Source organism: Danio rerio, chromosome 2, assembly GCF_052040795.2.
Source record: "Danio rerio strain M-AB ecotype USA chromosome 2, GRCz13ab, whole genome shotgun sequence".
NCBI classification, from domain to species: Eukaryota; Metazoa; Chordata; class Actinopteri; order Cypriniformes; family Danionidae; genus Danio; species Danio rerio.
Window position 1 is genome coordinate 43,653,691 of NC_141022.1, and position 22,131 is coordinate 43,675,821.

General features: G+C 37.4%; 1 protein-coding gene across 6 annotated transcripts in view; it reads left to right on the forward strand.

Annotated features, from left to right (window-relative positions):
* epha4b (eph receptor A4b) overlaps positions 1 to 22,131 on the forward strand; it is a 242,909-nt gene that overhangs the window by 13,290 nt on the left and 207,488 nt on the right. The window contains exon 1 of one of the 6 annotated variants that reach the window (XR_015477916.1): positions 16,325 to 16,470. The exons of 4 other annotated variants lie outside the window; for them this stretch is intronic. Coding sequence is in view for 1 of the 2 variants with exons in the window: in NM_153658.1 (NP_705944.1) it covers positions 16,377 to 16,470 (94 nt within the window). In the remaining variant the exon portion in view is untranslated. 6 annotated transcript variants of the gene reach the window in all.

A 22,131-nucleotide genomic window follows, 5' to 3' on the forward strand; every position in this document is an offset into this window, starting at 1 on the left:
AGACAAAGGCCTCTAGATTAAACTTATTTTAACAAAAAATATATATATATATATGATCATGTCTTGATTTTGAATTATTTATTAAGGACAGTAAGGTCTGACTTTGCTTAGACTAAAGTCTTGTCACTTAATAGAATAATGTACAGTAATATAAAGTCATGGTGCAGTGGAAAAATAATGAATATTGTGTAAGTTTTTTGTCAGATAGTGTACTTAAAGGGGACCTATTATGCAAAAATAATTTTATAAGGGGTTCAAACACAGTTGTGTGGCAACTATGTGTGAATATAAGCAGTTTCTAATGGTAAAAAGTATTAAATTTTTTATATCCACACTTTATAAAAACTTCCCGTAGAAACACTTTGATTGACATTCTGCCTTTGTACATGTGATCAGAGGGGGAAAGCCCCACCCATTATAGTGACGATCTTTCCCTCATTAGCACAGGATGTTAGTCTTGTTGATGAATCTGCCACTATGCTGACACATTGGCATTTGTATGTCTTTTTTAAAAAGAGGGCTGGGAGGAAAATCTCATTTGAATTTAAAGCGACAGTCTTTTAATGGATGAAAGCCTATAAGGGGCAGTTTCAAAGAGTTGTAAATCAATATTTGTGAGTTTTTCTGAGCAGAAACATCACATACACATACTAGCGACATTAGACACTTATTTTAGATCTTGTTAAAAAGGGCATCGTTATAGTTCCCCTTTAAAGGTTATGTGAAATCAATATGTACAATGTTTATTTTGCTAGCTCACATTTATTCATCTTTAGGTGAACAATTAGCCTGATCAGAGCAAATTAATACACTGGAAAAAAAAAGTTTGCTTTTGGTAATCTTCAATCAAAATCCAACCATTTACTTACACATTTGAAGTGGTGGTCCTTCGCTGTTGACGTCAGTTTGATGGCTTCAGCCACAATATTCTTAACAACACTTACAACTCTTACCATTAGTTTGCTATAAAGGATTGTTACACAAAAAAGTGGGATCCCCTACTCAATATTCAGTTAAAAGTGCATCAAGAAACTTAAATGAAAGTTTCAGGCTGTGTCCCAAATAGCATACTACTGTATAAAGTACAATAAAATATGCAAGCCTGGTAGTATGTCCGAATTCATATACTTTAAAAACAGTATGCGAAAAGTACCCAGATGACATACTTCTGCAGGACACATGCAATGGATGCATAGCTTTGCCATAATACCACATCAGAGAATTCATGAATGTGAGTGAAGCAAAGCAACTGATGCGGGTAGGTCATTTGATAATGACAAATGGCAGTAACTTAAATAACCCGTTAATGCAGGCTGGATAATGTATATCCAACTGCCTGTTACACAAAATAAACATGTTCAGTCTTATACAACAAGAACAACCAACTACATTATCCCTTAGTTAATACCTAGTAGGCTTTGACTTGAACAAACTGTATGGTTTATCAAGGATCACCACTTTAAATTTGCAAACACGTCAGTGAATTATGATAGCCCATTAGGGATTTTAATGTCCATTACCTGGAAAATGATTTCTATTTATTTTTCTTTATTCATTATCATTAGAGTTTTTGTGAGGACTTCCTGCAGGCACGTGCACACATAGGGCTCAACCTGTGCAGTGCACATGTCCTTTTTAGTCTTGGATATAAAGTGCCCTGCCAAAATGATCAAAAATGCCCTCGCGACGCGACACCCCCCCCCCCTTTACAGTACGCGCGCGACAACAATTTATCCTGCACATGCCCTTTGAACGGTCACTGCACGGGCCTGACTTCCTGTATAGTTGTAGTTATTGTTATAGTTATCATCCTTGATGTGAACAGGCCTTATCAGATGCTGTTGCTTTGTGGGGAAAATTAAAATTAGTTTGTATGGATTGCTTTGAATGGATAACACTTGTATCCGTATAGACTGTACATGCATGTACAGAAAGAGATGAGAGTTCTGCAGCTACATTCTGACCTCATCTCGAAAGTTACTCTGAAAACTTTTCAAAGACAAACAAGCTGGGGCCTCTCATTAATTGAACGCTTACAGCATTGTTTGTGAATCATTATAAGATTTGAATCTCATAATGTAAAGCTAAAGGTTTGGTGTTAATAAATGTTGCTTTGAGCTAGCAACTCTAATAAAAAGATACACTAAAACTCATTAATTTTTATCTACATTGCATTTAAAGTGCAAAACTTCATGTATCAGCAGCCAAGCCATACATTTACCTCAAGTGTGTAGACAGTGTAATGATTGTATGGAGACGGAAGAGGTTTCATATTCCCTTGCGAGTCTGGGTCAAGTGTACTAGATCTTACTCTGTCTCAGGATCTATTATGGATAGACTGGTTAATACCCCAGACAACTATATTAGTGCCTAGTAGTGATGGGTCATTCTTGAAAAATTCGTTCATTTAGAGCGAATCTTTACTATATACTCGAGGACAATGAGTCCTTTCAGGGAGTGAGTCATTCATCTGTGCATATGAAGTAGAAAATTAGTTCTTTTTCGAGTTTTCTATCGGGTCTGAGTTGTTCGTTCATCACATGATAGACAGAAGCCAACCATATGCAGTCAGAGCCGGAAAAAGATTTGATTCATTCATCTCTCGAATCCTTGGATTGAGTTATTTGTTCATCAAGTGAAAGACAGAAGCCAATCATATGCATTTAGAGCCATTAAAAAGATTTGATTCGTTCATTTGTCGAGTCATCAGGTTTGAGTCATCTCTCTTTACATGCTGTCACATGATGATTGAACGACCAGAAGACTCGAACGGTGAACTAATCATGGCTCCTTTCACCTCAGACTTTGTGCATTGAATAAGATTATATGGGACTGACTGTGGCGTGAATTAACCACTCAAATTAGAAACCCTGTCAGAAGAGCTGAGCTGACATAATCATAGGCAAGGCAAGGCAAGTTTATTTATATAGCACATTTCATACACAATGGCAATTCATTCATTCAATTGACATAATCATAGAGAAAAGATCAGAGGCCACATGAATTGACACTGCGTACGCAACAAAACTTTGCGTACGCCAGGTTTCACACTCATGTTTGGATTTACTAATGATGAAATGAACGTGAGAATGTGCGTTGGTCCACGCCAACTTCATGTCTGGCATACGTGCATTTCTTGTCTGTGTTTGTTTTATTTTCATTGGCGACTCCTAGAGGCAATTATGTTATATTGCACACAAAGTATCTTTGAGCCGTGCAATGCCAGCTGTATGGGACGAGATCATCCGCATGTCTAGCAGCTTTATAAGGTTTCCATACCATGCAGTTGACCAGCCAAACATTTAAGCGCAATTTGCAGCAATCGTTGGTTTACCTAATATAATCGGAACGAACTACTGCACACACATTGCTATAAAGGCGCCATCTGAAAGAGAATTTGCACATGTGAATCAGAAACATTTCCATTTAATAAATGTGCAAATAATGTGATGCTCAAATCTGCTTAACATAATACACACTTATTAATGATTCCTACTTGTCTTCCTCGTGATGAAGAGTAGGCAAAATCTGATATGTAGCGGGGGGGGGAAAAGAATGAATTCATCAGACGCTGGATTCTAACCGAATTCATGATCGAACGTGTCATTTACAGCTTTGTGCGTACGCAGTGCTTTAGTATGAATTCAATGCAAGTCTTCGTGCATGAGGCCCCGGGTAAACAATGGATGATTATTTTCTCTTTCTTAAAGCATTCTAGTTATGACTTGTTTGTAGTGTAATTAACATTTGGTGTAGTTGTAGATGAGTTTGGAAGCAACTTGTATTATTTTAATAATATTTTGGAAAACATAACGACATGACACGAAATAAGATTAGTTCATCTCAATAAACAAGACTCTAAGGTCCAAAACTTTTCAAATAATTCAAACTTCCCATCACTAATGCCTATACTTTTCTAAAGAAAGTGAAATTTGTAGATCACAAATTTGCATCCAGACTTTGAGATTAAAGGTTCAGCATTATTTTTGCCTTAAGAGCTTGCATATTCACCATAAACAAAGGCATAGTTTAATGATGCCATGACTGAGTGTGGAATCATGGAAGTTGTAGTGTTCATTACATCTTACAGGACTCTTGCCGAAATTATGGATAAGTTAAAGTATTCAAAACGTATTATCATGGTATTATCACGCAGAGTCTTGAAGCCATTAAAGCATGACGAAAGCAGCAGAGCTTTTATTATGCCACATTCAGCCATTTCAAGTTCTAACAGTCATGATCATGTGAAGTAGAAGCAGCATTTTTATCGTACTAAATACATTTTAGGGTTGTGTAATAATGCTGCTCTGCTCATTCAAAGAAAACACACAGGACATAAAAGTGTCTTTGTTGTTTCCTTGTTTCTCTGGTTTTGAACATCCTTCAAAACATTTGAGATAATGTCAAATTCCGCATTATAACACTGTTCTAGTGTTTTATTTTTTTCTGGTGGATATTTTAATGAAAAGAATCCTACATGTTATGCTTTTGACTCATTCTAAAAGGCCAAAGTCAAACACCATGCAGCTAAAGTAACTCAGCAAAACGAAAAGACATTTGCAAAGCAATACGTATAAACTGAAACACACCTAGCCCGCTAACCATGCAGGAAATTGCTGTGGTTTCCTACATGACAAGCCTGTTCGCTGTCATTTTTTTTCAGATCTCTTTAGATAAATACAGTAACTGAGAAGCAAATATCCTGTTTCATGTATTTTGTCGACAGAAAGTAAGACATTCATGACTTGAGTATGAAACTAGTATCACGAGGTCCCGCAGCCACTTGTACGTAACTGTGGTGAATATTTTCTTCGAAGAAAAGCTGTCAGAAGCTTTCTGACTGGGTGTGTGTATGCATATGCATGTGTGTGTGTGTGTGTGTGTGTGTGTGTGTTTTCTTAGAAACAAAAAGCTTAACAAGAAGAGTTTAGGCACCGCCCCCCCCAAAAAAAACAAACAGAAAAAAAAAAACAAGACAAACACATTAAGCCTTTAAAGGTTGCGGCCATCTCAGTGGTTTGATCTTTTGAGTCTTATCAAGTGATCACAGGCCTGACAACAACATCAGGTGCACAAGGTCAAGATGGCGCCAGTGTTTGCGGCCTGCCGTCTGAACCCTCTACAGTTGTTTTTAAGATTAATCTTAGTTTTATTTTTTGTGGCTCAACATTCTGAGGCTCTGTTGGTCTATGATCGCCAAACGCTCTTGAACATTAGAAATGGTATGGTAAACCGGCTGATCAGCGAGCCGAGTGGATCCTGCACCTACAATCACCCTGCTTCACTGTCATTACCAGCTCACCTATGCCGGCTTCCATGCATCCTCTTTCGGAGAAGACGCCGCAGAAAACGTGGTAAACGCGGTGGTTTGTTAATTAGTCTTAAAGTGCGTTTGTCGGATGCAGGGATGAACTGCAGGGCTCGTTTCTCCTCGGACCTCATACCGGATTTTTACAGGATTATTCCTTACCGCACATCTGATCCCCCGATCCAGTGCTTGGTTTCTGTTTTTCCAACCTCTTGTGAAGCAAGCACGCGGATTTGTTCGCCGCGTTGTCGAAGGCGAGGAGTGGATTTAAGTAATCTTTGCCAGCTACGACGAATACCACGGGAAAACGATCACCACCAGGTACCTACAAGATTAACTTTGGTCAATGTAAGATCCGTTTTGAATAAGACATTCATATTAAATGACTTTTTCACTGCCAGAGATTTGGATTTCTTATTTCTGACTGAAACATGGGCAGTTGATGGGGACCTTAGTCCATTCTCTGAACTTGTCCCAGTAAACTGCACTTATTTTAATAATCCGAGGCGCTCTGGCAGAGGGGGAGGTCTTGCATCGATTTTTAAAAAAACATTTAATTGCCAGCCCGTGCGTGCTGATGCTTTCTCCAGCTTTGAGCTACAGATGTTTCAGATAAATGAACGCTCAGGACCTGTCCTATGTGCATTAATTTATCGACCTCCTAGGTCTACTAAAGACTTTATTAAACAGTTTGGGGACTTGTTGAGCAGTATTTTACCTAGATATGATAATATTTTAATTTTGGGTGATTTTAATGTTCATGTTTGCTGCCCAAAAGACAATTTAGCTAAGGATTTCTTAAATCTTATTGACTCTTTTAATTTGACACAGCATGTGCAAGGGCCCACTCACAACCAGGGGCACACATTGGATTGTGTTTTGACATATGGTCTATCAATCTGCAATGTTGCATTAGACGATATGGCATTTACAGACCATAAAGCAGTCACTTTTGAGATCACTTTTACCCATAAAATAAGCAACTCTCCTATTGTTTTCAGGCGATTTCGTAGATTTAATGTTTCTTCTATTGATCTGTTTAAAGATTTGTACATTAATGAACAACATACAACTATGCTAGAGGACCCTCCCTCTTATATGGATGTTGACCAGTTACTGGAATTGTTCAATTGCTCTTTTTCTTCAATCTTAGACTTTGTTGCCCCCGAAAAAACTAGAACTGTTAAGCCTAGATCAGAGCCTTGGCTAAATGAGACAACTCGGGCATCTAGACAGGCCTGCAGAAAGGCTGAACGCAAGTGGAAGAGAGATAAACTGCAGGTGTCATATGAGATCTTTAAGGAATCTCTCTCTAATTATCAGCGTTCTATGAAGGAGGCTAAGAGGAAATATTTTTCTGAATTAATCAGTACTCATCAAAATAAGGCTGATGTTTTATTCTCCTGCATAAGTTCTGTGATTAACCCTGGGTCTAATGTTGTTATGGAGGAGTCATGTGATACATGTGAAGCTTTTTTAAACTTCTTTACGGAGAAGATTTCTTCAATTAGGTCTGGGATTGCTAGCTTTGATATTGTTTTTCCGGAACCGGATGTGTCCCCTGCTGCACTTGTTAGTTTCACACCTGTCTCTCTTCTATCTCTGACTGATACAGTAGGCAAGATCAAACTTAGCAGCTATCCATTGGATATTTTTCCATCAAAGTTTTTTAAGCAAGCCTTTAAGATTATTGGCCCTAGTATTTTATCCATTATAAATAGGAGTCTTGTTTCTGGTGTGGTGCCTTCTCAGTTGAAACATGCCGTCGTGCAACCTCTCTTGAAAAAGCCTAGTTTGGATAAATCTGTGTTGTCCAATTTTAGACCTATTTCTAAGCTACCCTTTTTATCTAAGATTTTGGAGAAAACAGTTTTAACACAACTGCAGAGCTATCTGGAGCTCAACAGTATTCATGAAGTTTTTCAATCGGGTTTTAAGGCATATCACAGTACTGAGTCTGCACTGCTACGTGTGTTGAATGACATTCTGTTATTTAGGGACTCGGGTCACTCTGTGATCCTTATGCTTCTTGACCTTACTGCAGCTTTTGACACTATAGATCACGAAATCCTTATTTCTCGTCTTGAGAGATTAGTGGGCATTCAGGGCTCTGCCCTTAAGTGGTTTAGATCTTATTTGTCAGACAGAAGCTTTTGCGTTAATGTTGGTCAGACCTTTTCATCCTCCAGACCCCTGACATGTGGAGTTCCACAAGGGTCTATACTTGGACCTATTTTATTTTCTTTATATATTTTACCTTTAGGATCAATTTTTCGTAAATATGGGGTGGCTTTTCATTTTTATGCTGATGACACTCAGATTTATGTCCCTTTTAAAAGTAGGGATAAAAAGGAGCTTGACTCCCTTATGAGATGCCTAGTCGAGGTTAAGAGCTGGCTTTCGTCAAATTTTTTAAATTTCAATGAAGAAAAAACTGAGCTGGTCTGGTTTGGCGATCCTAACCCTCTGCATTTATCAGGTTTTGGTGAGCTTTCCACTTATCAAAAACCTGTTGTTAGAAACCTAGGATTTCAATTCGACAGTGATCTGAAATTTAACAAACAAGTAAATACAGTTGTTAAATCCAGTTTTTACCATTTACGACTTGTGGCAAAAGTAAAGTCGTTTCTCTCTTTTAATGACCTTGAGAAGGTGATCCATGCTTTTATTCTGGGAAGACTTGACTATTGTAATTCTCTGTATGTGGGTATTAGTCAAAATGCCCTAAACAGATTGCAATTAGTACAGAATGCAGCTGCGAGACTTCTGACAGGGACTCGCAAGTTTGAGCACATATCCCCAGTTCTTTCCTCTCTGGGCTGGCTGCCTGTCAGGTCAAGGATTGATTTTAAACTATTAATCTTTGTTTTTAAATCCTTAAACAATCTGGCACCATCATACTTATCAGACCTGCTACACGTATACAATCCTGGCAGGTCACTGAGGTCTTCTGATGAATTTATTCTATCTGTACCAAGGTCCAGGTGTAAGCGAAGTGGGGATCGGGCTTTTGCTGTTGTCGCCCCAAAACTCTGGAACGGGCTTCCGCCCCACATCAGACACGCTCCAACTCTACCTGTTTTTAAAAAGCGTTTGAAACACCATCTTTGTTCCTTAGTATTTGAGCCTTTTTAATGTTGAGGGATTTGCCTTATGTTTTAATTGTTATTTATGTGATGTAGATTTCATGTTTAGTATTGATTGTGTTCAGCACTTTGGGCAACGTTGTGTTGTAAAAAATGTGCTATATAAATAAACTAAACTATATAAATAAACTAAACAAGGAGACGACACAAAAGAGAGTAAATCTGAGTTACTGGCAATGCACAAAGTTTTGCTTCTTCTCTTTCTGCTAGTTGGATAGGGATGAATGGCTGTCTGCTCTGCAGTGTGGCAGGCGAAGTGCTGGGCTCATGGAAGGATTCCTTAGGAGATGGCAGAGGAGAACGGGGGTGTTTTTTTGTGGGGTGTGGGGGGGTTGTAAGCTTTCATTGTTGTCCCGGATTTTTCCCACACTCTCACTTTTGTGTGTGCAGTCTCCTGCAAACTCTGACATGATGAATTACCTGCTGCATGCTGCATGCCATGTGGTTGAGTTGCACGGGAGTTGCTAAAGTACCAAAGCGCTGCTCCTTTTCTACACTATGGCTACACCTCCTTCTCCTCCCCCCAAACCCCACGTTCATCTCTCAATTTGCTTGCTTCCGTTCATGAGCAGACTATCACTCTCCCTCCCTCCATTATGTTCCTCACGCTCTAACTATCCATCTTGGAAACCGAGGCACACGGCTCCATGCTGTTCAACTTTCTCTCTCTTTCTTTCCCCATTAGCCTCGTCCAACCCTCCTCTCATTGGCGGCCAATGATGTCCAGAGGGTCTCTGGATCAGTGCCCCCCCCACCTCCTCATAAAAAAAGCCTTTCTTCGCCTCTAAATGTGAGCACCAAACTGCTGGCCATTAAATGTTTGGTTCGCCACAATAGAGACATTAACACACGAGTGAGTAGCTCTGAAAAGCCTGTGAAAGTGTTAGGTGGCTTCAGCATGGCAGACGACCCTTTCAATGAGTCCTGTAGAACCTCAAGCCCAGTGGCTTCAGCTGACACTGTTCAAGATTGAAACCTGGAGTAATATATTTTTTTAGGGGGGCAGATTTAGGATTAGGGTCTAAAGCTAGTAGGACAATAGAGATATAAATGAAATGTATACAGATAGACTATCATTTAAAAGTTGCCAAGATTTGTTTTTTATATTTCTGTCCTGTTCATAAACTGGAGTTTTTTGATGCTAATACAGTGAAATGACGATAATAATTGTATTACAATGTAAAATTAACACATTTCAATTTTAATGGGTTTTAAAAATGTATAATTTACTAAAACAATAAAAAATAAAATTTTGGCATCCTACCCATTCACTTGTTTAAAGTCTGTTAGAGTTTTAAAAAATATATATATATATATATATATATATATATATATATATATATATATATATATATATATATATATATATATATATATATATTGTATATATAGTATAGTATGTATATATATATATATATAAAAAAATATAAATATATATACTGTTCGAGTTGTTCTTTATGCAGCACTGTTGATAATGAAAAATGGCTGTTTATTATTGGCTCATGAGATATTATCAAAAGTTAAAAAAAAATGGTCAGAGTTGGAATGGAAAACATTTAGGACGTTACACGCTTTACTGTTTTTTAAATGCATCAATTTTTTGTTAAAAGGCACCTATTTTACCCCTTACAAGATGTAAGATAAGCCTTGAGTTTCCAGAATGTGTCTATGGTTTCAGCTCAAAATACCCATCAGATAATTTATTAAAGCCTCAAGAATATGTCTATGTTGGCGTCTGACTGTAGTGTATCTGTTTTTGTAGCCCGTGGTTTGAATGCATATGAGCTGCTTCTCCCTGCCCACCGCTCCCTTGTGCATGTCTGCTTTTCCTGCATTGCATGAGATAAACAGCAGTCAGTGATTGAGACAGACACAAATGAAGCAGAAATACAGCTCATTGGTCAAAAACGTCATGTAAGTTATTTCATGTAATTGCGGTGGAGTTTATTCAAGCCTTTCTGAAATGATAAGTCTCACACAGATGCATTTGCAATACACACCCACACAAACACACATATACATGATTACTGACACCATGTGGCTGTGGTGATTATAGCGGTAAAGAAAATTGATTTACCATCTTTATTACAAACATGCTCTGTTATAAAAGCATTTTAAACTTCTAAATCCTAGAAAAATCACAGAGAGTTGGAACAGATATTTTAATTTCAGTTTCTTTGCTTTTTTTCTGTGGCTATGTGTATACATGTTATTATAGAAACATGGCGCCTGTCAATCAAACCGGTGTTCAGGAAAACTGCACTCCTGTGTCACATTATGGTTAGCCTAAAAATCATAGGGATTTGGGTCATATTTTAACATCAGGAAATTTAAAAAAGACACTTTTTGTGTTTATATCATTCCAATATGGCAGTGGACACACTATTCCAACACACAGTTTTGTCCAAACTGCTTACAAAAGTTTTTTTTTTTTTTTTCATCATGGGTGCCCTTTAAATTAAAGTTTGTCTCATATTTAAATGCACATGCCATGAGTAAAGTAATGCGCTTACATAACTTGCTTTATCTTCAAAGTTATCAGATTGTTTCTTTTGTGGTTGTATGTGTGTGTGTGTGTGTGTGTGTGTGTGTGTGTGTGTGAGAGAGAGAGAGAGAGAGAGAGAGAGAAATAAAGAGAAAGAAATATATTTTCTGTTCCACTAGTGACACCAGTGAGCATCCGAACAGAACTGCAGTATAAGAAGTTGGATTTGGCCCTCAATCCAAGCCATTATAATGGACTGACCTTTCGGGGCAAAAGGGGGAGAGAGCAGGTGACCAGAGTTCAATCCTTTTAGAAAATGTCTGAAAAAAAAGGTAGAGACCGAAGCATTTCCTTTGGATAAAAAGTCAACCATTAAGCTTTGATGTGGCTTGAAATGACATAGAATGGCAGAAATGCACAAATGGCACTTGAATTAGTCTGAGGAAAAAGGTTGTGTGTGTGTGTGTTGCTGCGCATAGCACTGACAAACTAAATGCACACCAGCAGGTGAGTCTATGAAGAACTTTTAACAGTGGCTCACTATCCTCCTCTAATGGCCATTTGTGTTATAAAAGTCAAAAGAGAAAAACGTTAGTCATATTTGATACACGCTGAATTCTGAGATTTCTCTTGAAGCTGACACTGCATTTTACTGTAGACAATCCAGATGACTATGACTATTTTAAAGGCATCCCACAGAGAGAGAGAGAGGGAGCTTTAGAGGGGGGGTTGGTGTGGTTGAGGAGTGAGTCTGAGAGCCTTGACATGTCATTGATAGTGTTGCCATGACGGTGCAGAGTTTTGTTACTGGATGAATAAAGCCCTCTAAGAACCTTTTCTTATTTCACCCCACGGGGAAATTGGGTCATTGGCATGCAGCCGGTATGGGGTGTAAATTGCTGTCTTAATTGAACACTTGCAAAATCCTAGTTGAAACAAGGAACAAGTGTATAAATTGTAGCTGGTTTCACTGGTCAGTGTTCAATCCACATATTGCAGATATTACTAATAGTAGCTTACTAATTTCAATGCTACTGTAGTCCTTCTATTTAGAAAAGGAAAGCTTTATACAATATTGGAAATATACAATTTCAACAGATCATTTGATTTGCGCTTTTTGTAAAGAAATGATTCATTTAGGTTGGGAAGATTCTGTAGGAGAGTGAATGATGCATAAAATGTAATAGACAAATTACAAGCGATATACTGTAAATAGCTGCAGAACAAAGCAAAGACGGAGTTGAAATAAACAGTGTTGTATTGTTTTCAGGCATTCAAATAGTATTTGGATGAAGAAATTAAATAGTGTAAAACAACACTGCAAAGTCTTCACTCTATGAATAATTCAATAAAACTATTAATAAAACTAAGTTATGAATGGTAAAATGTCTTGTGCATGAATGCTTTAAACTATCACAGGCATTCAAAACATATGAAGAATATTACTTTTACTCCGTTATGGTTAATGATAATAATAATTACTTTCATATAGCCATTTATATAGCGCTTTTCTAGACACTTGAGTTAATTTATAATTTTTTTTGGAGGGGAATCTCCTCATCCACCACCAGTGTGCAGCATCCACCTGGATGATGCGACCGCAGCCAAATTGCGCTGTACTAGCTAATTGGTGAAGAGGATGAAGCCAATTATGATATGGGGATTGTTAGGAGACCATGATAGACTGAGGCCAGTGGGCAAATTTGGCCAGGATGCCGAGCTTAAACCCCACTTTTTTTCCAAGGACATCCTGGGATGTTTAATGACCATAGAGAGTCATGACCTCAGTTTAACATTTCATCCGAAAATTTCACTCACTGACCCCATCTATATACTGGGGCTTTGGGACCCACACAAACTGCAGATTGAGCACCCCTGCTGGTCTCACAAACACCACTTCCAACAGCAACCTAGCTTTCCCATGTGGTCTCTCATTCAGATACTGACTGGGCGCAACCCTGCTTGACTTCAGTGTGCGACCATGTGCTGGCTAACTGCAGTGACACCCAAAATCTCATGTGTCCTGAATTGTAGCTTCTGGTCAAGTAGAATTCCAACTCAGTATTGGATACCCTGTAATGTGACAATATCAATGCTGAAACGATATATTCTCCAACTCTAGTTCTAGATCAAAAATCCAAGGGGCAGCACAGTGGTGCAGTGGGTAGCACAATTGCCTCACAGCAAGAAGCTCGGTTCGAGTCCCACCTCAGTTCGAGTCCCACCTGGGTCAGTTGGTATTTCTGTGTGGAGTTTGCATGTTCTCTCTATGTTGGTGTGGGTTTCCTCCGGGTGATCCGGTTTCCCCCACAGTCCAAAAACATGCGCTATAGGTGAATTGAATAAGCTAAATTGGCTGTATTGTATGTGTGTGGATGTGAGAGTGTATGGGTGTTACCCAGTGTTGCGTTGCAGCTGGTAGGGCATGGTGCTACATAAAACATATGCTGGATAAGTTGGCAGTTCATTCTGCTGTGGCGACCCCTGATTAATAAAGGGATTAAGCTGAAAATAAATGAATGAATGTTTTGATAAATAGATACATATGGACACACCTTAGTTGAAATCTGTGTAGCAACAGTACAAACACTTTTTTATTATTTACACCCATAAGGTATTTTGAAGATTGCTGTTAACATTTTTTTTTTCAAAAAGAAAGCTGTCCTGTGTTTTAGTTGACCATTCACTTCACACTTCTTTCTCTCAGAAATAAAATATTTTGTGTAATGTAGAAGTCAGAAAGTCATAGGTTTGGAACAACATGAGGTTCAGTAAATGGTTGGTGTTACTGTCAAACCTAAGAAGGTTGGTGGTACTGTTGGTGTTATTTGCTGTTATAAAATAAATAAGTCAGATGTTGCCATGCGTTACAGTATTTATAGTTTCTACATACTGTAACATGCCTGGCTTATTGCTTCAGTTGTATTTGAAAGGCTTTGTGCAGTCCCAACCAAGGCTAATGTTGTGGGACTTTTATTAGGAACATTTGAGCTTTCAGGTTTTTTATATAAGCTACAGTAGGATGCTCTAAAAGATTTTTCATTAAAAAAAATATGGATATGCTTTCAAAACTTGCAGTTTAGCATCAATAATTTTGATGACATCTTCTTGCATTTCATTTTTTTTATCCAGCCCAGGTTCACTGGAAATAAATGTCTCAACCTTTATTTTTGTGAAATGCATTATTTGTTGCATGTTAAACCTGGTTTATACTTCTGCATCAAGTGATTGGCGTGACCCATGGTGTATTCAATGCATGTTGCCATACATTTTTACTTTTGAGTACTGTTTGTGTGGCTCTGCAATAACACTTCAAAAAATACTAGCTGGCGGTGAGGTTTTTATGTTCCTTTGTGTCGAGTTTCTTCGCTTTTGTTTAATTTTTCTGAACACTACTTTTATGTACAAGTGTCTCAAACTCGCTCATTTTGAGGCGGGAACCAGCGGACATGCAACAACTTTATTCAAAGGTGCACAAAACAACAGTTTCCATCTAGATCTTCTTCACGGAACAAGACACTTGTAAACACTTGCTCCATCAAACTCGCACAGCTCACCCCTGCCCACACTCTTGTTTTGACGTTTTTATTTTACACATCCATGAAAATACAGATCACCTAGACAAGTATTAACCAATAAACCTAAACCCAACCTATGTTGTTTTCAAATGCAATCATATAGGCAAAAAGGACATAGAGATCATATAGTTTTACCTTGATTTTACAATACTTTTATCTCTTGTGGAACCTTGCTTTACTGTGCTCGAAATCCCATTACATTGCATCACTAGTAAAAATTTGTACAAAGTGAGTTACAGAGCTAACTGTCAAGGATATTGATTGGTCAAAATTGATGGACATACCAGTAGGGGGAATTACTGAGTTGTTAAAACAAGAGGACAGAGTAAAAGAGTGTCAAGAAAGAAAGCATTGTGTGGGAATGGTTGCTAGATTAGATATGGTTTGCTGCCGGAAGTTAACAAGAATTTTTTACATTTATTTATTCAATTTCATATTTATTGTATTTTTTTAACGTATACAACCCTCAACCCTAAACCCAACTGTCACATTAATGTAAAAACAGTAGCTGTACCGAGTATTATTTATGTTATTAATTAAATTACTCAATATGTTTTTATTAACGCCTACTGTACCCTATCCCAAACCTAAACCCACCGTCACAGTGCTATAAAAATTTTAATTATTTTTATATAGTGTTACAAAAATGATGCTATATTGATGTGCTTATCCACAGCTGTATCCTATCTAGACTTTACCATGCGTGGACTTTCTTCCTCAGAAGATTTTAGATTAGCTTTGATAATGAGGAGGATATGAGGAACCATTTTTGTTCTTAAAATAACCTTAAGAGAATGGTTCTTTAGAACCTGTTTTTGTTAGTTAAAATGTTAGTTCAACCCCAAAATGAAAATGGTTAACAATTATTTACCCTTATGTTATGACAAACTTCTGAGAGCTTTTTTTCAGATTTAAGACAAAAATGACTATATTTTAGGTGAAATCTGAGAGCTTCATCCTCAAGACAGTAAGGTTCCCGACTTGTTCAAACTCACATTCTCTAAACAATCCATGTGGTTAAATAATGGTAAAATAAATTTCATTTTCAAGCTAATAACTTTGTGTGCACATTAAACAAAATTAACTAAATTAATTAGTTGGCATGTAGATGCAATGTACCTTAAATTTAGCAAACAGACCATTAAAATAAAGTGCGACCACAATCATAAATATGAACGCAACTTTAGACACACAAGTTATTCTAAACCAATAACTTACTGGAGCGGTAATCTATCTATAACTTATTGTTAGACATATACTTATAATTAAACATAGCCTGAGACAGACTATAAAAGTACTTTTATACATAATCCAGAACAATATTGTGCCACCACCACTTAAAGAACATTTTAATAATCTAAAGAACTCTTTAACTTCATAATAAAGAACGTTTTGTGCAACAGAAAAGTTCTATGGATGTTAAAGCTTCATGAAATTATCGATGGCAATACATTTGCCAAAAAGTGTAGTCATTTTTCTCTTTTCCTCTTAATTTTGCTTACTCGAAAAACTTAAGCTATCAAGCCCCTCGTCACTACAGCTAAAAGCACCTTAGGATAAAAAGAATGAAGCAGTTTAGAGCCACTCTAAAATGAAATTTGGCAGCTGTCATCATCCGCGCTTCCTTCAGTTTCTGTGTGGCGAGCGGTTGAGATCTTTATCGAGCTCGCGCCTTTAAAAGCACCCGCGCGCCTCCCGCCGTCCTCCGTTTCCCTGGCAGCCCGGGATGACTGACAGACCGAGGCTCGTCCTGGACCCTCCCTCTCTCCTCTCTCCTCTCCTCACTTGAGCTCCGATCGCGAGCCTCAGTAACTTTCTACAGCGAGAGGGATGCAGCGCGCGCTCGGCGCAGCCTGAAAATGGCAACCCTTTGGATTTATCCGTCCCTTCTTTTCTTTCTCTTTCCCTCCCTCACACCGAGTCAAGCCTTACGGAATTACCCAGAGAATGAAGGTAAGAGGGCTTTGTGTTGAACAACTAAAGGATAGGATTAATTAACGGCTGGGGTTTGCGGGAGACGCAGTTTGTTGAAGTGCGCTCTGGATGCTGTGGTTCGTATAAATCATGCATAAGGCGAAAGAAGCAAGCAGGGAAAAAATTGCAAGTTTATGTGTTTTTAAGTAAGGGTTGGAGAAATTTTAGGGTACAGCATGCTTGTCCTGAAGTACTCGCTCTTGAAGTGCTCCCGCTGGATTGCAGTTGGATGTTTCTGATGTTTTTTTTTGTTTTTTTTGCACTACATATGCACGTGCCACTTATTAAAAATAATAAAAAATTATTTGCCTCAACAGCAGTATTTACTACAGTAGCCTATGTCGTTAAAAAAATAGTTCAATAAATAATATTTTAAGACGTAAATAAGCTGTGAACTTGCCATTTAGAAAGTCATTATACACCAGTGAAGATTTGTTTGCAAGTTATTTATTAGATAGCCAATACTTTACTTAACATTGAATGTATTAAAAGGCAATCTGAAAAAAAAATACTGTTAACTTTCTATTTATAAAGTCTTATGGAACAATAAGGGTTTGATTACAAGTTATTTGGAAGATGTCTAATGTTTTTTATGTACTTAAAAGGTAATATATTAGAAGTTATCTGAAAACAAACACTTTTTAAATACATAAAACATGCATAGTACACACACACACACACACAAAAAGAGAAAGAGTGAAGCAAAAATCAAGAAGTTGATGAAAGTAAAACTCTTAAACGTCTGGGTTGTATGTGGTGTATTGTGTTCAATGTGCCGTATGGCCAGCTGGATAGAGAGAGAGAGCTGAAAGTCTCTATAAGCCTGATCATTTATCAGTGACCATAAGGTGATTTGTTAATGGTGGCTGCATCTTGTCTATATAGCACGCTAGGAAATCTGTTCCACAATCTGTTAAATTAATAAAAAACAAAAAATCCAGAAATAGAATATGGACCAGATTGAGAACACACGAAACTTGGCTATTAACTGAGCTCTTTATCTGAAAATATATTTAGCATTCATTCACACATTCATTTACCTTCGGCTTAGTCCCTTTATTCATCAGGGGTCGTCTCAGCGGAATGAACCGCTAACTTATCCAGCAAATGTTTTACACTCCCTTTTAGCTGAATCCCAGTACTAGAAAAAATATTTAACATTTTTATGCATATATTTAGAGGTATATATCCATCCTCTCAAAGAGCTTTGTCTTTGTGCTGGGGCGCTGTAGGTTGTCCAGCAGAAATTTCAATGTGGTTAGTCCTGAGTTGAGAACTGTTTGTTTTGAGACACTCAAACCTTATGAATGAGCTGCTTTTTTGGCACAGTTTAGCCCTTGTTTCTCAAATGTCAAATGCTGGAATTTGAGTTCAGGAAAATACAACCCAGATAGACAACGGAGATAATGCTTCCTTCGAGACAGATGACTTATGCAGTCATTTCTATCCTGAGAAGAAGAGTACAGTAACTTTCTTTTTTTATGCTTTGCATGGCCCTTTCAGTGAATTCATCCACTTAAACTAAACAAAATCTGCTCTTTGAATCTCAGAAGCGTTGAGATTGCACAAATGCCAGCCCTCGAAACCTAAGAAACATTCTTTTGTTGATGGAAAAAATACATTTGAGTGGATGATGAAACTGTGTTTAACCAGAGGAAATGAGAGACAAATCATTTCATGTCCAATACAAAGAGTAAATAGTGCTTTAACTGCAGTTAGCGTCTCTGTGGCCGTCCAGTGACCGGGAATTGCTTTCGTTCTCTTTATCTTTGCGTTCCCTCCCAGCAGGGTTTGTTCTTCTAGCCTCTTTTCCCTTTTGCAATTTGCTAGTTTTCTTTGCTTTCTTCTCAACCTTCCCCTTCTGATATCGGCCTAATTGGTTGACTTCAGTCAACTGCCTCGTGTCTTTGTATGCTTGGCGCTACTAGCATGTGTGTTTTGGTGTGTATGTGAGCGGAGTGCGTAACCACTCATCCAGTGGCTTCCAACGCATGGTCTCTTCTTGCTTTGTCTCTGCTGTGCTCTCGGTGACTGTAAATAACGTCTTCTCATCTGGAGGACGCCCGCTGTGCTTGCTCGACGAGCCGTAAGACTGACCGGCGTTTGTTATTTTAAGCCGCAGTGGGAGTGCGGGTGCCATGTTACGCCGAAGCAATGCAAACACAATGACATGGGAGTCATTTGCCACATATGGACCAAAATGTGGAAGTCATCTAAGAAGGAATGCATTCATACTCAGAGTGTTTGAACAGCAGAGGGCGCCTTGTAGCACTAGAATTCTTTTGAGGAGCTTGTTTTTTTATCATCAGTGTTGTGGATGTAGAAAAAAGAAATGGGAACAGAAGCCAAACATATTTAATTAAGTGCATTTTGATCTCAATTCATGGGGATTTTGCTTCATTATGCCACAATATCAAGGGCGTGAGTCTTGGAGTTTCACATCTGCACATCGCTTCAAATAATTTGAAAGTAATTTTACAATAAAAAAAAAAAAATGAAGTCTGTTCAGTCTCTCATAGTCTAACAGCGGAGGTCTCATACCACCTGCTTGAGAAAAGATTAGATTGAGTCTCATCCGGGTTGGTGAGCTTAATTCGGTTTAATGGCTTAAAAAGAATCTTTAATCTTTTAGTTGAACCCCTGGAATGATCATCGATTTCTGTTTTCTTTTTTTCGTCTTCTTTTGCTCCAGATTAGTATTCTACCTCTGCCGTGGGCTGTGATATTCCTTCCTCTCTTTTTCCTCTCTTCTGGCGAGTGTGGGTGACCTGTCCCTGTTGCATGCTTTCATTTACTGGGCAGCAGGATTAGTGGTTCAGCTTCCCCCCAAGGGGAAGAGGGTCTGTTTGTGAAGGAGCCTCTGTTCTCTGCCTTTTCCCCAGGTTTAAACAGTCTGGATTAGAGTGCCCCAATGGCCAAATGCCTTAGCTAAAACAAGCAAGAGAGCATGACACACACATACTTGTACAGCTATCCTAATGGGAACTTACCATTGATGTAAATATTCTTGTAGTGATTTTTAAACTAGGGCTTGGTCGATATGACAAAAATCTCATAACATGATATAAATCATCTTATATCCTAACAACAATATACAGAATATTGAATATTGAAGTCAGAATTATTACCCCCCCCCCCTTTTTTTTTTTCTTTTTAAATTTTTTTCTAAATGATGTTTAACAGAGCAAAGTCATTTTCACACTATGTCCGATAATCTTTTCTTCTGGAGAAAGTCTTATTTGTTTTATTCCAGCTAGAATTAAAACAGTTTTTATTTTAACAGTTATTTATATTCTCTTTTTATGTATAACTTCAGGGCGAATGTGTTATTAAAATATAGAAATATTAAATCAAGATTAATAAAATGTAAAACACTTTTCAAAAACTAATGATTACTGGTCCAACATTAAAATATAATCACTAAATCAAATGCAAAATGTAAACATTGTACTTTTAAGATTGCAACATTCTCATGATGCATATGCTTGTGTGGATAGTTGGTCACCACAAAGTAAGGGATAGAGTATATCTTAGATCATAGAGTAAGATAATAGAGTATAAACACACATATGCACACATTAGGGCTGCATGATATTGGAAAAATCTAACATTACGATATATTTTTTTATTTTGCTATATATTTCTAAATAAATACAATTTCACTTGATGGTTTGAATAATTATTTGTAAAGAATGGATCATTTTAGATTGATTGGGTTGATATAGGCCTGCATTGGCATAAAATATTATAAACAATCTACCAGCATAGATAAAGTCGTTAAATAAAAACAGACAAATTAAATAAACAGCGTTTAATTGTCTTCCGTGGAATCTAACTGCATTCAGGTATATAGTAATTGAATAATCAATTGTAAAATAATACAGCATAGTCTTCGTTGTATAAACAATTTTATAAAAATAATCGTTATTAATTTTTTCAAAGTTACAAACAACACAATTTCAACTGATTTAAAATCAGTCACAGGCCTTAAAAACACTTGCAAAATGATCAATTATACTGCACACTCAGCATTGCATGTTCTGAGTTGTGACTGTTGCGAATGATCACATTGCGATATTGATGCTAAAACAATATAGTGTGTAGCCCTAGCACACACACATAAATAATCTTAATCATGCTCACATCACAGAGCTGTAACCAGCATGCACAATAATTACAATTGGCCAAATTGTCCTTCTCAATATGTGTCATTCTTGCACTGCTTTGATTTTCTCAACTATGAAGATTCTATTGTTTGGATGAAAGTTACATTTTCAGGCTGGTGTTTCTTAGCCATTTCACAGGGCTTTCTGTGTCACAATGATTGAGGTGGCCAATCAAATTAAGATAGGCGGGGTTTACTGTTCACAGGAGCAGAACGCAAATTCCAGCATGAAGTCGACATTGACAGAGGGTGATGTAAGATGGCAGTAAGACTGAAATAGTCAAACTTTTAATTTACTGTATAGAAAAGTCTACTCAACTTTTTGCCTCAAATTTCACCATGTTGAGTAGAACATATGGCATCACTTATGTAAAATAAGAGTGAATGTGTACATATATTACCATATCATTTGAAAAAATAATTCATTCACAACTAGAATTAGACAAAGAATTTACTTTAGCGTTAATTTACTAACCTATCCCTACCATTGAGCAATTTGATAAAAAGCTATATAGATGCACTTCTGCTTGAGACATAATAAAGATTCTTTTTCTCCCATATTTCAAATTCATCAGCAAATAAAAATACAAACAAATGAAATTCTTGGATACAAATTGGATGGATAATGTGGTAATGTGTAAACCTTTGAGTTTAAACTGCAAATTACCCAGCAGGCACACAACATCATAAGATGTTGATATTAGGTTAGAGTTAATCATGACGTCAGGTGACCAAAATTTAATGTAGCCAGCGTCTAAGGACAAGGTTAGTTTGACATCCAATAATGACATCAAAATACTTTGATATTAGGTTGATTTTAGGTTGTGTTGTAAAGTGACCAAAATCCAACATCTGATTGATGAGTGGTAACGTCTACACAACGTTAAGGTGTAACATGATTAGACGTTGAAATTTGGTTGATTTTAGGTTGACTTTAGATTGTGTTGGAAAGTGACTAAAATCCAATGTCTGATAGATGTCATAGTGGTAAAGTCCATGCAACGTCAAGTTGTAGCATGATTAGACGTTAAAATTTGGTTGACTTTAGGTTGTTTTGGAAAGTGGCCAAAATCTAACGTCTGATAGATGTCATAGTGGTAACATCCTCACAACGTCAAGGTTTAACATGATTAGATGTTGATTTTTGGTTGATTTTAGGTTGGGCATTGACGTCGGCCTGACGTTGGGTTCTGACATAACACAATTTTCATTTCCAGACAAAATCTAACGTCCCCACGATGTTGGGGTACATTGGGGTACAACATCAATGGCATTATGTTGATGTCCTGTGCCTGCAGGGTATGGTCATTTATGCTCATATCATTCCAAATGGCAAAGACTTTCTTACATCTGTGAAATCAAAATTATTATCAGTACTATTACCTCTAATATTTTTATTATGTATTATTCGGTCTATACAGTAAATGTTTGTGATGATTCAGTGTGCTTTTTGGACCCTTCAAACAATTCTTCAA